At 42.9% G+C, this 15,279-nt stretch overlaps 3 protein-coding genes across 7 annotated transcripts in view; 2 read left to right on the forward strand and 1 right to left on the reverse strand.

Moving 5' to 3' along the window:
* The window catches only part of arhgef12b (Rho guanine nucleotide exchange factor (GEF) 12b), a 51,081-nt gene extending 45,409 nt beyond the window's left edge, over window positions 1-5,672 (forward strand). For both annotated transcript variants that reach the window (XM_054754865.1, XM_054754866.1), the window contains exons 32-36: window positions 296-595; window positions 666-860; window positions 3,094-3,272; window positions 3,504-3,570; window positions 3,657-5,672. In XM_054754865.1, coding sequence (XP_054610840.1) covers window positions 296-595; window positions 666-860; window positions 3,094-3,272; window positions 3,504-3,570; window positions 3,657-3,670 — 755 coding nt within the window. In that variant the 3' untranslated portion in view covers window positions 3,671-5,672. The remainder of the gene's footprint in view (window positions 1-295; window positions 596-665; window positions 861-3,093; window positions 3,273-3,503; window positions 3,571-3,656) is intronic.
* LOC129168973 (TLC domain-containing protein 5-like) lies at window positions 5,644-8,995 on the reverse strand. 4 transcript variants are annotated; one of them, XM_054754872.1, is made up of 4 exons: window positions 8,948-8,995; window positions 8,805-8,853; window positions 6,695-6,907; window positions 5,644-6,619 (listed from the first exon to the last, which is right to left on the reverse strand). In XM_054754872.1, the coding sequence occupies exons 3-4, from the start codon at window positions 6,882-6,884 to the stop codon at window positions 6,042-6,044; spliced, it is 768 nt and encodes a 255-aa protein (XP_054610847.1). In that variant the 5' UTR covers window positions 6,885-6,907; window positions 8,805-8,853; window positions 8,948-8,995; the 3' UTR covers window positions 5,644-6,041. The 4 variants fall into 4 exon arrangements, with proteins under 4 accessions (XP_054610847.1, XP_054610846.1, XP_054610845.1 ...); XM_054754871.1 differs by having other exon boundaries at window positions 6,695-7,289; window positions 8,948-8,982; XM_054754870.1 differs by having other exon boundaries at window positions 8,805-8,989.
* A 1,596-nt stretch (window positions 8,996-10,591) lies between these two features.
* The window catches only part of rcc1l (RCC1 like), a 48,603-nt gene continuing 43,915 nt past the window's right edge, over window positions 10,592-15,279 (forward strand). Inside the window, exon 1 of the mRNA XM_054754724.1 lies at window positions 10,592-10,817. The gene's annotated coding sequence lies outside the window, so the exon portion shown is untranslated. The remainder of the gene's footprint in view (window positions 10,818-15,279) is intronic.

The following is a 15,279-nucleotide window of genomic DNA, read 5'->3' on the forward strand; positions in this document are numbered from 1 at the left end:
CGTGTGAGTGTGTGCACCATGGCTTTTGATTTTGTGGATTATTTTGAGTCTTTCTGTTTATTCATGGTGTGCAAAATGTAGGTTATCATTGATAACCTGTAGGAGGAGCAATGTCATTAATTATATTACTTATTGAAAACTGTGCAGGCGCACGTGTGTGAGCGAACCATGATTTCTGACTTTGTGGATTATTTCAAGCCTTTGTATGTATTATGCAGTTATGGCGAATACGTGGTCAAATGATAAATGATGGGACTAAAGCGCAGTGTCCTTGTAATGTGTTGCATCTTCTCAGAGTCTTCAGACATCCAAGCTCCTCCTACAACTCTCAGGAGTCCTTTCGATGGCATGAAGTCAGAGGACGAGGAGGAGGTGGAAGTGGAGGCGGAGGAGCCGTCTGTTGTGGAAAGACAGGAAGAAGAGGAAGAAGAAGTGGAGGTGGATGAGGAGGAACTAGAGGCCTTCCTGGACGGTCACCTGGGCGACAGGTTATCCTTCCTGCAGGAGGGCTGTCGTCAAGGCATCGCCGTAGAGAGCGGAGAGGGCGAGATGTTTGCGTCTCCACCCTCCAAAGCTGAAGAAGCTCTGAGGACATGTACGGGAGCAAAATAGATGCTGATTTGTTTTTTGGCTTTGAGGATCTAACATGAGGTCTTCTGTCTTAGTGGTGATGCTGAAGCAGGTTCTTTTCAACCACCTGATGGCCAGTGAGGCCAAAGAGGTCACAGAGGAGAATAGTGAAGGTCCTGGGTGTCAGATGACTTCCTCTCCAGAGACCCCCAAATGTCCCTCAGCTGGGCTTGAAGAGGGCGGAGCTTGTGAAAGCTCACAAAAAGATGACACTCAAACTGAGCGCAATGGTGAGAGGGTTCATTGATCTCCTTTTGTCTTACAGTAAATGCTGTAATTCTAGCTCGGGCATGTATTTACCTACAAAGAGAATGGGGCGTTAATTGTAAGCAGGTAATTGTAAGCATTGTTTGTGATTTGAGAACTTATTATACAGTCAGTTTTCATACGCTCCAGTTTTTGTATGATTCATTTTTTGACACAAATTTTTGCCTAATTTTTGTCTATTGTTCTGTTTATTTTTTTATTTGATTGTTTTTAGGGCTGTCAAAAATAGCGCGTTAACATCGGTAATTATTTTTGTGTGTGTAATTAATGCTTATGCATCATGGCAGGCCACGGCTCTGTTTGTGATGACAGACGGCGGCACATTGTGGCGTCCCCACAGAGTCACACAGTGTCTGACGCTGTTTTCTAACTTCATTCTGACCTGAACACATCAACAGCATGCAATTCCAAACACCATATACCGTATGTACCTCCAACTCCAAACAAATACGTCTCTAGTCCATTCGTTATTGCAGCGACACTTCCTCATTGTCACTACTACCGTGAGATGCATTCACAGACACGCCAAACACAACAAAAACGTCTTTATTGTGCATGTATGGGTGGTTTAAATCAACAGAAATGCAAAGAAAGTCAATACGTGGATATTCCCATCACTCACATTGTAACTCTTAATGCGGTAGTACAATTTGCTGAATTCAAGTGTGCTCGGAAATCCCAGAAAATTCACTCAAAACGTGAATTCAACTTAAATGACGTGGTGTTTTTCAACGCAACTCCTCATTGCTCATAATAACACAGTTAAAAGTCTGATTCTAATATTCTGCTATTAAAGAAACCAGTGTTAGGTAAATAGAGTTTCAGACATGTGTGCCATCTCTTAACTTGATTGAAATTTTATTTGCCGCTAATATTACATACAAATATATATAATCCTGCCATTTCATTTATCTTTCTTTCAATAAAATACAGTAAAAATGGGCAAATTTCAGACATTGTAATGGTAATTGTTTAATTTATGTTGAAAATGCATACAAGTTACAGTGGAATACACCACACAGGACAATCCACAGTGCTACATGTCCAAAAAGGAATAGGAGTGGGTTTATTTTATTTAATCCTACCCCCCATCCGTTTCACATCAATTGCAATACATTTGTTCACTTCCTGTATTCCAAATGTACTCTTTGCTAGTTTAAAGTACATGAGAAAATTATAAGGTAATATGATAATATGACAAAGTAATATAATATGGCAAAGTAATATAAGGTAACAGTGTGACATGGTGATTAATCATGATTAATTAATTTGAAAACATGATTAATCTGATTAAATATTTTAATCTAATAAACCTAATTATTTTGTGTCTTGCCATTAAAAAAAGATATGTCAAAGGGGGACCCTTGGTGGAAAAGGTTTAGACAGCGCTGATGTAAACGAACAAAGACGAGTAAAAAAGACAAAATCAGTGAGCTGGCATTGAGCTGGAACTAGCAATGCTGCACATCAGCCAATAAGGAACTTGCATATACTAAAAATAAAATGATCATTCACACTGTTTAAACTCTTGCTCCTGTACTAACCTGCGTTGTTTTACTTAACCATATACTATACTGCACTATAGTCTTAACTTTTCCATTTAAATGTCTTGAAAAGGGCCTTCAAGTCTTGAAAATGTTGACTTGAAAAGTGTGCAATTGTATTGGGAAAAATCGCTTCGGTTTTTGTCAGACTTTCTGGAAGCAATTAACAACGGAAACCGAGGTACCACTGTTTGCAATAACTTTTTTAACTCTAATAATGATTTGGGAGAAAGGGACCACGTGGTCATTTAAGAACAAGCATATTGCACAACACAGCAGCAACAGAACCAATGTTGGAATGGTGGTAAGTAGCAAACTGCATCAGCAGTAATAGTGCTGCTGAGTTGATTTAACACACAAGTGTGACACGCGTGACTTTGACACTGACAGCTAAGTGGCAACATTTTAAAGCGCATGCAGAGGTAGATAAAGCTGCTGATACTGCCATCTTGTGGAGCTAATTTTAAAACGTATACCAGTAGGTGGCCTACAGCCACAGCTGTTAAATGCAAAAGTTTTTGACAGAGTACTAATTAGAGACCCCGGTGGTTGTTTTGCAGACCACGCACCTGGCAACTATAGAGAATTGGCGGTTGTTTGAATGGAGGCGTTAATTGGAGTGTTTACGACATCGACTGTGGTCTTCTTGCAGGTGGCTTTGTGGTTCTGGATCCAGGCGGGGCCTCCGAGGACGACGACGGCGAAGACACGAGGATCGACATGAGCAAGCTGCTGTCCTCCTCCTCGCAGACAGACGGCGGCGGACCCAACCTCAGCCGCCAGCTCATGACCCACCTGCGCCTCCTGCAGGCCGACCTGCAGTACCTCAAGGTGCTAAACGGCACACTGGTGTGGTCTCACAGCCACACATTCACTCTCATACATATGCAACACTCACATGCTCACTTCCTGGTTGTCTGCCAACCATGAGTCACTCTGTCACTCGGACATGCAAATGCTGCCTTCATGTACCTCTGAAGCGTAGGAATACAAAACATCAGACTAGCCATGTAAAACAAAATAAAACCCTAAGTTGAGAGGTATGCTGTGGTGTACTTTCAGGAAGTGGAGATGAAGTACAAGCAGCTGCAAAGGACACTGACTGACACGCCAACAGACTCGGACAATGGTGTGTTTTTCCTTTTTCCTGCTTAGTTTTTTTTTTTTTTTTTACATTTTCATTATGATAGCTAACATTTTGGGCTTGTTTTCCAGATGGCATTCAGTGACGACAGGCTTCCCGTTATCATCAGAAGGACTTGAAGGCATCACAGAGCAAACACTGAAGATGGTGGCGTATTCTTCCAATCACACTGGACATACGACGGAGGTCACATATGACCCTCTTGGACTCAAACAGAGCGTTGACAACCTCCTAGGCGGATGTTTTCGTCTTGTTGTTGTGAGTCTCTAAAAGCTTCGCGTGCTTTGCTTCTCTTGCTTCGGGTACACCAGAACAACTCGTCACACTCACAGGCCGCAAGACTGCACACATCTCATTAAGGAATAAAATATCATTAAAAAAAAAATATATATATATATATATATAAATATATATAAACACAAAGGATTGTTAAAACTCTTAATTGTAAATTAACTTAATGTACAATTCTGACTGTATATCAAAGGTTTGTAACTGTTTTTTTTATACACAAAGAACATTTAATGATGTGTATTCCTGCAGTATTAACCTTAGTTCCAATTTGACTGCAATGATTTTAACCCTGTTAATTAACACAATGGATATTTAACGCTTATTGGTATTGTAGGAAAGATCTTTTTAGATTTGAATGACGTCATGGTATTTATTTGTTTAAAGGCTCCGCCCACAGCTGTCAAATCCGCAATGTACGTGTACGTCTCCTGTCAAATAAAACGATAAGCACATCTTTTTGTAGCAAGAGTGTTGCATGCTCAGGGATGGCTGATACTGTATGTACGGTATCTATCGACAGGTCATTCTATTCAATCAATCGTTCACCGTTCTCATTCCTTTCTGGACTCTTATCAACTAATCTCTCTTTATTTAAACATTATAGAAAATGAACTGCGCCTTTTCAGTAATATTTGTGTTATCCGAGGCCTAAACGAGAACTATGGGAGTCACAAATATTACATGAATAAAGATGTAATTTTACCTGAAAAAGGTCAGAATCTTAGAAAAATAACGTATTATTAATAGAATAAAGTAGTGCTGTCAAGCCATTAAAACATTTCATCAAGTTAATCATGTCTACTCTGTGATTAATCGTGATTAATCACAATCATGTTTGTTTGGTTTTTACCGGCGCCGCCATGAGTGGCTGCCTTTCAGGCAGCTATCTAATCCCCTGATCCCTTTATCTATTGAAGTACTACAATTAGCTTGAATTTTGTTTTTTAGATAAAAGTATGGCCTGCGACCCTAATGAGGATGAAGCGATATAGAAAATGGATGGATGGATGGATGGATGGATAAAAGTATGGTTGCTTACTTAGGGCCCTATGGATACCCCGCCTGTCGCCCGAAGTCAGCTGGGATAGGCTCCAGCATGCCCCCGCGACCCTAATGAGGAGAAGCGGCATAGAAAATGGATGGATGGACTTATTTTATCACCATAGATTGTGTTTACTTTTCTCAGTGAATAAAATATTAAATAAATCAACACATCATTGGACAATTTTGTCCAGTATTCTAACTTTTTCTAACTTTTCAATGCTACAGAATCCTCAACAAACGATCATATCTGTGTTTGTGGTTAAAGAAGATGTAGTTGCAGATGCAACTGCTATCGTTTTATTAATGTAAGCTACTTTTTAAGACACCCTTATTTTATTACCACGATTACAGGATGTGTGCTGCTCTTATTTTGAAGGCCGGAAGTATGGCGTGTGTGTGTGTGGAAAATGTACTTGGACTGTTGCTAAGTGAGATAGCTGGCCTGGGAGCCTCTTGCAGCCGTCAGAGGGCATGGGCATCCTAAATTACCTAAATTACATTACCTAAAACACAGTCATGTGACAAAATTTTGAGGCTGTAATTAAAATCAAGATGTAACTAGAATAGAGTCTTACATTTTTGTTATTTTTTGTGAATAAGTTAAAATAAATTTAGCAAGAAAAGCTAATAACTCTATGAAAATACAGCTGTATTACTCAGAGAAAAAGTTGCAATATTGTATAAATGTATTTTATGTGAAACATTTTTTTTGATTCTGAAAAATATATACATTGCAAGAAAGGAATTGTCATATTGTGGAAAAAAAGCTTTACTTGTAAGCAAAATACAATATTATTGTAAAACTTTACAACTTTTTTCTTATGTTGCATCTTTATTTTTTTCTTTTACAAGTGGCCCTAGTATTTGTTGGTACACTTGAATATTAATATATAAACAAGTGCTTTTAGTTTACCTTTGTACAAATGACAGTAGTTGTATCTCAAATATTATCATAATTGAGCCTGTGAGTCACTAGAGGGCAGTATGGGACCAGAGCTCAATTATTTTCTATGGTACTGCTGGTGGAGATGGCAAATATGAGCTTCCTCTTGACCAAATGAGAGTTCTTAAACGATACAAGTGCAGTTCCTCCCAGTGCCTGCAGATGGCAGTGTGATCAGTCAGTCTTTGTCTACTGCTGAATTGTCTTCAAGTCTAATGTCATCTTTTTTCTTGTCTAAGTGTTGTCCATCCATGTTGACTTCCTTGTGCTTTTCCCTCCACTGCTTGTACCTAACACGACTCTTCTTATAGCCGAATCTGGCGATGTCCACCATGAACACCCACGCCAGTCCGTACATGACCACACCACCAAGCTTCATGACCTTTGTCGTTCTCGCCGAGGTCAGCTCATGGTAAAACATGGCCGCACCCACACCCACGCGAACAGTGGCGAACAAAAAAATAAAGAGCAGGTCCACGGCGTCGCCCAGCAGGCTGTCGTAGAGGTCCAGGCGACGCAGGAACCAGCGGGTCTGCAGCAGGGGGTTGGTGACCTCGCTGCCGAAGATCACGGCGCAGGTCTCGCAGGCCGACACGCCCATCAGCAGCGCCAGAAGGATGCCAGTGATGCTGGCAGCGTGGTGGGCCAGCATGACGCTGCCCTCCGTGCCGAAGCACACACACCAGCCCATGTCGAAGAGGAAGTAGCCGAGGCAGACGGACAGGGCCCAAATCTGGTGTGGAGTGTTTGCTGTACCTGCGAATTAGAGCAACCAATGACTGCTTGCATGTTGGGTATTAACTTCATCTCCATTCTGGCATTGATGCTAACCTGCGTGTGTGAGGGGCCAGGGTCCGTCTATGAAGATGACGTACGCCGTCAGCAGGACGATGACCACGCCGTGGGACAGCGTGACCATGCGACAATTCCACTCGGGCCCCCGATGAGGGGAGACCCGGCAGAACGCCATGTAGAGACCCAGCCAGCCAATCAGACTGCACAGCACCTGCAGCACTGGCATGGCTGCTTTTCCTTATTTGGTCACTGGATGAACAATTCAAACATACTCTTCATAGTGAGCAAGTATTCTCCCTGGTGGCTGTCAGCCGTCCTTCAACATAATGCAGTTTCACCCTTAAACACGCTTCACATTTTGTTGCATTTTTCAGGTTTCAGTCTCTGTGTACCTCCAAAAAAATCCTTGCTCTGCCGTGACAATGTCTAGCTGTGATTGGTCGGTTTGTGGTGCATTATTTCCTGTCTGTGTACACCTTTTTCAGAGGGCGTACAGCCCACCTCCGCAAATGCCTTCTCTCATTTGCCATAAAAATGACTGCCGTCGTGCATCGATTAGTTCCAGTTGCAATAACGCTCCCCTTCGCTCTTCAGTTGCCATCATTCGCTCACGACGAAGGAAGCTAGCGAGCTAAATAGTCAACAAAAGTTATGACAATATTTTTGATGCATACTGTAATAGCGATCAGCTTGTCTCTCAGCATTCCGATGATAAATATCTTTCAATGCAAGACGGTTTTAGTATGAATGCTTGTCTTTCAGCACAAGCATACACTAATGGTCCTCAATCATCAAACAAATGTAAGTATTAGTCAATGACAACACAACTTAACACAAAATGCAGCTTTTAAATGAAACGTTTTATTATTAAGGGAGAAAAAAAAAAATCCAAACCTACATGGCCCTGTGTGAAAAAGTGATTGCCCCCTAAAGCTAATAAGTGGTTGGGCCACCCTTAGCAGCAACAACTGCAATCAAGCGTTTGTGATAACTTGCAATGAGTCTCTTACAGCGCTGTGGGGGAATTTTGGCCCACTCATCTTTGCAGAATTGTTGTAATTCAGCCACATTGGAGGGTTTTCCAGCATGAGGTGCCTTTTTAAGGTCATGCCACAGCATCTCAATAGGATTCAGGTCAGGACTTTGACTATCCATCCATCCATTTTCTATACCACTTCTCCTCATTAGGGTGGCGGGCGTATGCTGGAGCCTATCCCAGCTGACTTCGGACAAGAGGCAGGGTACACCCTGGACTGGTCGCCAGCCAATCGCAGGGCACTTATAGACAAACAACCACAGCAAGTCTTCCAGGGCCTGAAGCAGCAACAGCCCCAGACCATCACACTACCACCACCATATTTTATTGTTGGTATGATGTTCTTTTTCTGAAATGCGGCGTTACTTTTTAAACCAGATGTAATGGGACACACCTTCCAAAAAGTTCAACATTTGTCTGGTCAGACCACAGAGTATTTTCCCAAAGGTCTTGGGGATCATCAAGATGTTTTCTGGCAAAATTGAGACGAGCCTTAATGTTCTTTTTGTTCAGCAGTGGTTTTAGTCTTGGACCTCTGCCATGCAGGCTGTTTTTGTCTTTCTTATGGTGGAGTCATGAACACTGACCTTAGCTGAGGCAAGTGACGTCTGCAGTACTTTGGATGTTTTTGTGGGGTCTTTTGTGACCTTTTGGATGAGTCGTTGCTGCGCTCTTGGGGTAATTTTGATTGGCCAGCCACTCCTGGGAAGGTTCACCACTGTTCCATGTTTTTGCCATTTGTGGATAATGGCTCTCACTGTGGTTCGCTGGAGTCTCGATGCTTTAGAAATGACCTAACCTTTTGCAGACTGATAGATCTCAGTTACTTTCTTTCTGGGGGGGGCGGCAATCACTTTTTTCACACAGAGCCATGTAGGTGTGATTTTTTTTTCTCCCTCAATAATAAAAAGTTTCCTTTAAAAGCTGCATTCTGTATTCAGTTGAGTTGTCATTGACAAATATTTACATTTGTTTGATGATCTGAATCATTTATATGTGACAAACATGCAAAAAAATAACGAATCAGGAAAGGTGCAAACATTTTTTCACCCCACCGTATGTAACTCGGGAATGCTGAGAGACGAGCGTTTGACATGTAAGACATCTTACCTTAACTCCTCCCCTCAGTTTGCATCCTTATCAACGTTCCCCTGCATCACTGTGTACAAAAAAATAAGCGTGCATTGCCACCAACTGAAATTGATCCTATTTATGACAAAATGACATAAAGTGCTATAAATAAAAGCTTCTACCCGACATTTACTTCTATGCCTTCCTTCCTTCCCCCTGCACCTTCAAACGTGATCCTCTTAAAGGATTACTGTCTCCACTGGTCTGCTTGATGCAAGGCCGCATGCCTCCTGCAGCCGCGTCCCTCACCTGACACCCACAATTTATGAAACACACCCCTCCTGTCGTCACCATAATCTGGTTATAGTCTACAAAAGATGGCCTCAAGTTGCACTGGCAGAAGTTGAATGAAGAGAAGAATGATGTGACAAATGAAGCTCAGCTGTGTGCCGCATTAACAAACTTCCACACCACATCTTAAGTGTCATAAAAGTAGATTATGGACTTGCCATGCAATACAATGTAATTATGAGCAAGGCACCGCAAACTAGGGGTGGCCCTGGGACCCATGTGTGGCCCTGGGACCCATGTGTGGCCCGCATCTCCTATTTAATTCAAAAGTACAATTCAACAAGATAAATATATAAAAGAACAACAAAAATGGAGGTGTGAAAAATTTGAAATGTAATACTAATACTGGGTCGCACGGTGGTCTAGTGGTTAGCATGTTGGCCAACACAGTAACAGTCTGGAGATCAGGAAGACCTGGGTTCGATTCTCCCTTAGGCATTTCTGTGTGGAGTTTGCATGTTCTCCCCATGCGTGCATGGGGTTTTCTCCGGGTACTCCGGTTTCCTCCCACATTACAAAAACATGCATGTTAGGTTAATTGGTGACTCTAAATTGTCCATAGGTGTGAGTGTGAATGTTGTTTGTCTATATGTGCCCTGTGATTGGTTGGTGACCAGTCCTGGGTGTACCTTGCCTGTCGCCCAAAGTCAGCTGGGAGAGGCTCCATCTTACCCGCGATAAGTGGTATAGAAAATGGATGGATGGATACTAATACTAAGACTTTTTGATACTAATAATACTACCAATAATAACATGCTTTGTCACTTGTATCACAAATATATATATATATATATATATATATATATATATATATATATATATATATATATATATATATGTATATACAGTCAAACTTGTCTATAGCGGCCACTAGAGGGAGTCTGCAAAAGTGGCCGCGATAGACAGGTGGCCTCTATAGAGGGGTTGGTGTCCAGTTTGAATGTTGACCAGTAGAGAAAAAAAAGGGGAAAAAAATAATAACGTTGACCAGTAGAGGGCACTGTGGTACTGCGTATAAAAGCTGTACAGCACTACTAGGCTTGTTATTATCCACGACCCACAGAACAAAGCTGTGCTAGTAATGTCTTACGCTTGTTTTTAATATTTTACTTTTTATACGGCAGAGTGTCATTACAGCTTTAGTTCATCAGGAAGTGACGGGAAGTGACGGTGGGCGTCCCGAGCAGGAGAGCTAGGTTCAGTGCTAGCTGTGATTTTCGAGAGAGTTGGGAAGTGTGTTTATGTTGCCGTGGATGTAAAGTCCTGCAGTGTTCTCCGCTGTTAATAAAGCCATTAAAGTGCATCAGCGACGTGAGTCTCTCCTTCCCCACAACAAGCGGCATTACAGTATTGACCAGTGCACATTGTCTCACACCAGGAAATAAACAATGTCACTTGTTACAGGCATTGCCTGGACAGCTATGTAGTGGGGCTTGTTTAACCTTTGCCTTGTGAGCAAGCAGGAAGGAGAGACGATGCTGAGAGATGTGTGTGTGTTCTGAGCTGCTGTCTGGTGGCCGCGTTCAAGAAATAAAGTTGGCAGAAGCAACAGGAGAAGTTTCCTTCTTTGCTTCGGAGCTGAATCACACTGACAAGTTAACAGACTAGTAGCGAACGGAAAAGAAGACGGCTCTTTTTTGTGTTGAATACAGAAGATGAGGACTTTGATGGATTTGTGGATGAGGATTGATGAAAAATAACGTGAGTACATTCTAAAATACTTCAATTAAGTACAACCGAACTCAGTTTTGCTCCCGCTGCCGCATGCATGCTAGCGTATGTTTTTTTTTTATTGTAGCGTCGCTGGGAGCACGTCCTGTTCCCAGCCTACTTTGCAGTAATGTTTTGGTGCAAATGCTCTTAAAGTTACATGTTTGACCAGGAAATAGCAAGCTCAAAAGAAGACGGCTTTTTTATGTGGAACAACTGACAGTTTGTGTGGATCTTGTGAATGATTGTGACTGAGCTAGGACTCAGTAATTAAAGTCTACACACGACGGCTTCATTGATTGAAAAACAAAACTTTTTCGTGCATGAAGCTTCTACTTGAGTTGGTAATTTGGCCGCTATATGCGGTCAGATATTGACCAAGGGAGACAAAATGGGTGGCTGCTGGCTGCGTTGGACAGGTGACTGCTATACACAGGGTCTATAACATGTAAATTTGCTGCGGGGGATTTTTCAGTGGCTGCTATAGGCAGGTGGCCGTTCTATAAAGGTGGCCACTAAGACAGGTTTGACTGTATATATATATATATATATATATATATATATATAAAACTTACTAGCAGTAAGTTATGTCACTTCTCTGGTGGGGAAGGAGTCCGAACTACAACTAGTGCGAGAGGTTGAGAGATTCCGACTAGACACAGTCGGACTCACCATGTTTGGGTTCTGGAACCAAACTCCTCAAGAGGGGCTGGACCGTGTTCTACTTTGGAGTTGCTGCAGGGGAGAGGCGGAGAGCTGGTGTGGGCCTATTAATAACCCCCCCGGCTCTGTGCCTTTGTGTTGGAGTCATCCCCGGTGAACGAGAGTGTCATTTCCCTACGCCTTCAGGTCGGGGATAGGGTCCTGACTGTCGTTTGTGCGCATGCTCCAAACAGCAGTTCAGAGCACTCCAGCTGGTGATAACGTCGTTCTACTGGGAGTCTTCAACGGCCATGCGGGCAATGACAGTGTGACCTGGAGGGGCGCGATTGTGGTTTTTGTCCTGGTCGTGGAACACTGGACCAGCTCTACACCCTTGCAAGGGTACTGGAGGCTACACATGTGCTTTGTGGACTTAGAAAAGGCATTCGACCGTGTCCCTCGCGGTGTCCTGTGGGGGGTGCTCTGGAGTATGGCATTGACGGCATGCTACCATGTGCCATTAGGTCATTGTACAACCAGAGCAGGAGCCTGGTGCGCATTGCCAGCAGTAAGTTGACTGTTTCCGGTGAACATTGGCCTCCACCAAGGCTGCCCTTTGTCACTGATTCTGTTCATAATTTTCAAGGCGTCGAGGGAGTCCAGTTTGGAAGCCTTGGGATCTCGTCTCTGCTATTTGCAGACGATGTGGTCCTGATGGCCTCATCGGGCTGTGACCGTCAGCGTTTACTGGAGCCGTTTGCATCTGAGTGTGAAGCTTCTGGGATGAGACTCAGCACCTCCAAATCTGAGGCCATGGTTCTCAGTCAAAAATGGGTGGATTGCTCCCTCCAGGTTGGGAGTGAGGTCCTGCCCCAGGTGGGGGAGTTCAAGTATTTCGGGGTCTTGTTCACAAGTGAGGGAAGGTTGGAGCGTGAGGTCGATAGGCAGATGGATGCAGCGTTTGCAGTAATGCGGTCGCTGTGCCGGATCGTCGTGGTGAAGAGAGAGCTGAGCTGGAAGGCAAAGCTCTCAATTTACCAGTCGATCAATGTTATGTTCCCACTCTCACCTATGGTCATGAGCTTTGAGTCATGACCGAAAGAACGAGATCGCGGACACAAGTTTCCTCCGTCGGGTAACTGGACTCATGCTAAGAGATAGGGTGAGGAGCTCGGTCATCCGAAAGGGGCTCAGAATAGAGCCGCTGCTCCTTCACATCCAGAGGAGCCAATTGAGTTGGCTTGGGCATCTAGTCCGGCGGACGCCTCTCTGGTGAGGTGTCCCGGGCAGAAGGCCCCGGGGCAGACATAAGACATGCTGGAGGGATTATGTCTCACAGCTGGCCTGGGAACGCCTTGGTGTCCTCCCGGTGGAACTGGAGGAGGTGGCCGGGGACCGAGAAGTCTGGGCTTCCCTTCTGAGACTGCTGCCCCCACGACCCGGACCCGAGTAAGCGGAGGAAAATGGATGGATGGATGGATGGATGGATGGATGGATGGAATTTACTAGCTTATGTTGGATTGCCTGTAGACAGTATGAATAAGACGTTAATGAAAAAAAAATTGAAAATATATTATTTATAAGTAATGTATTTATTAATTTGTAGGGTATTTGCTTCCTGCTTCTGTCGAGTGCTGACGTGTCTTTGCTTGCTTCTACTTGCTTCTGTCGCTTACTGCTTTTTTTTCACTTTGAAATAATTCTCCTTTGTCACTAAGTTTTGGAGATGATTTAATTTCTTTTCTTTTAAGTAAACTAAGACTTTTTTAGTCATTTTTTTATTTTTCCAACATATCTGACGAGCCAGCGACCACAACTCTCTCAACATGCCCGGATAAGTAATCCGAACAAAGCCTGTTACGTACAACCTAAACGATACTGTGTCTTTTCCAAGACTCTGCAGAGACACTTACAAGAGACTTGATGCCAAGTTGAAATGTTGGTATCTATGGTGATTTATCATCACCTGAAATAAAGATCAGGAAGGGATTTTTACCGCCGTCAGAGCCAAATGTGACTGTTTATAACAAACAGAGAGAAAAGTATCACCATGAAGTCAGCACAAAGTGGCAGACAGAAAAACTGTGCCGAGTGTCAAGGTCAAAGATAGTCTGGTGCTTGGAGACAGAGCCATATGTCACATAAACATAAACAGAATGGCTACTTCCAGCTATCCAAGAGCCACTGTCTCTGACATCACAAAACTGATACCTGAGGAACTGGCAAAACACAAAGTGGAGGAAACATCTGATTGGTCACGTGGGTGCAGTGGATGTCAGAAAGCAACAGTCTGAAACCGTAAAAAAAGACTTTGATGAACTATTTGAGAGTCTTGATAAAGTGGCGATACCAACGTTCATCGGTTGACCTCTCCCAAACATCGACAGGAGGGTGAACAAATCCAGCCGGCTGCTTCAGCTGAACACATGGCTCTCCAAAGTCTCTGACTGCAGAAGACTGCACTTCAAGGAGAATTTCAATCTCTTCTGGCAAAGAGAGGATCTGTTTAAAGGAAAAGGCCCGCACCTGAACAGAGGTGGAGTGAGACGACTGACAAATAACCTCCTCCATGCTTTGAGGCATTACAATGGGGCGTGGACCAGATCCTGTGCTGCCACCGAGAGATGAGAAGAAGGGCGAGAGAAGAACTCCTGCCTCGCCACCCAAGGACCCAGCAAAGGATTCAGCCACAGCAACCACAGCCGCTCCTCCAGAATCCAGACCTCCGGTTTTAGATGCAGCAGCTCCTCCCTCACCTTCACCACAGGCCTCACCGCAGGCCTGGGACACACCTGCTGCATCTACACCGTGCGCAGATGCTGTTGAGCTCTTATACATCAAGTTTTGTCAATGTTTTAGATTGCTCCTGTCAACGTTAGAATGGTTAAAAGTAGACAAAGGTCACCATGGAGGGAAGAGGAGTCTGTCACAGCATACGCTGCTTGAGGCCTGACTAGAACCAAGAAATACAGTATGAGCATGGTAGTGCAGGACTCAGACCTCTGAACTGGCTTCCTGTCGCTCAGAGAGTAGACTTTAAAACAGCTGTGCTTGTGTATAAGTCTTTTCATGATCTTGCGCCAAAGTACATCACTGACATGTTAGAGCCACATAAACCATCTCGGGCTCTGAGAAGCTCAGGCAGTGGTCTCCTAAGGGTGCCCAGAGTCAGGACTAAACACGGTAAGGCTGCGTGTCAGTTTTATGCTGCCAAAATCTGGAACAGTCTACCAGAAGATGTGCGACAGTCTTCGACTTTGGCAATGTTCAAATCCAAGCTGAAAACACTTCAATTTAGCTGTGCATATGACAACTGAAAGTATTTTATCTGCACTCAATTGTTTGTTTAATGGAATGATTTATGGAATGTTATGTAATGATTTTAGAATGATTTGATGTTTTTATGGAATGGTTTTATGAAGTGATTTTACCTTTCTTTTCTGTAAAGCACTTTGAATGACCTTGTGTATGAATTGTGCTCAATAAATAAACTTGCCTTGCCTTGCCCTGCTACAGAACAGATATAATTTATAAATGGTATATTATTTATAAAAAAAATAAATGTTGTTATTATAGCAAACGTTTGATAAAACATAAAATAAAAATAAATACAATGTTTTGATAATCCAACCTATTTTTGAGTTTTTGTGAATTTTTTTTAAATTAAAAAAATACATCAACTTAATTTTACTTATTTTGAAGTATTGTCTATATAAAAATCATTTTGACATTTTAATAAAAATAAAATAATTTGAATTACGTTAAATCAAACGTTTTACTATTCTAGAGAATGTAAGGCTAAAAAAAAATC

The sequence above is a fragment of the Dunckerocampus dactyliophorus genome, chromosome 16 (genome assembly GCF_027744805.1).
Source record: "Dunckerocampus dactyliophorus isolate RoL2022-P2 chromosome 16, RoL_Ddac_1.1, whole genome shotgun sequence".
In the NCBI taxonomy this organism is placed as follows: domain Eukaryota; kingdom Metazoa; phylum Chordata; class Actinopteri; order Syngnathiformes; family Syngnathidae; genus Dunckerocampus; species Dunckerocampus dactyliophorus.

Excerpts from the sequence above, each read along its gene's own strand:
- LOC129168973 (XM_054754872.1), bottom strand. The coding sequence starts at position 6,884 with ATGCCAGTGCTGCAGGTGCTGTGCAGTCTGATTGGCTGGCTGGGTCTC. Across the intron at positions 6,620-6,694 it reads CTGGCCCCTCACACACGCAG|GTACAGCAAACACTCCACAC; the intron begins GTTAGCATCAAT and ends TCTAATTCGCAG.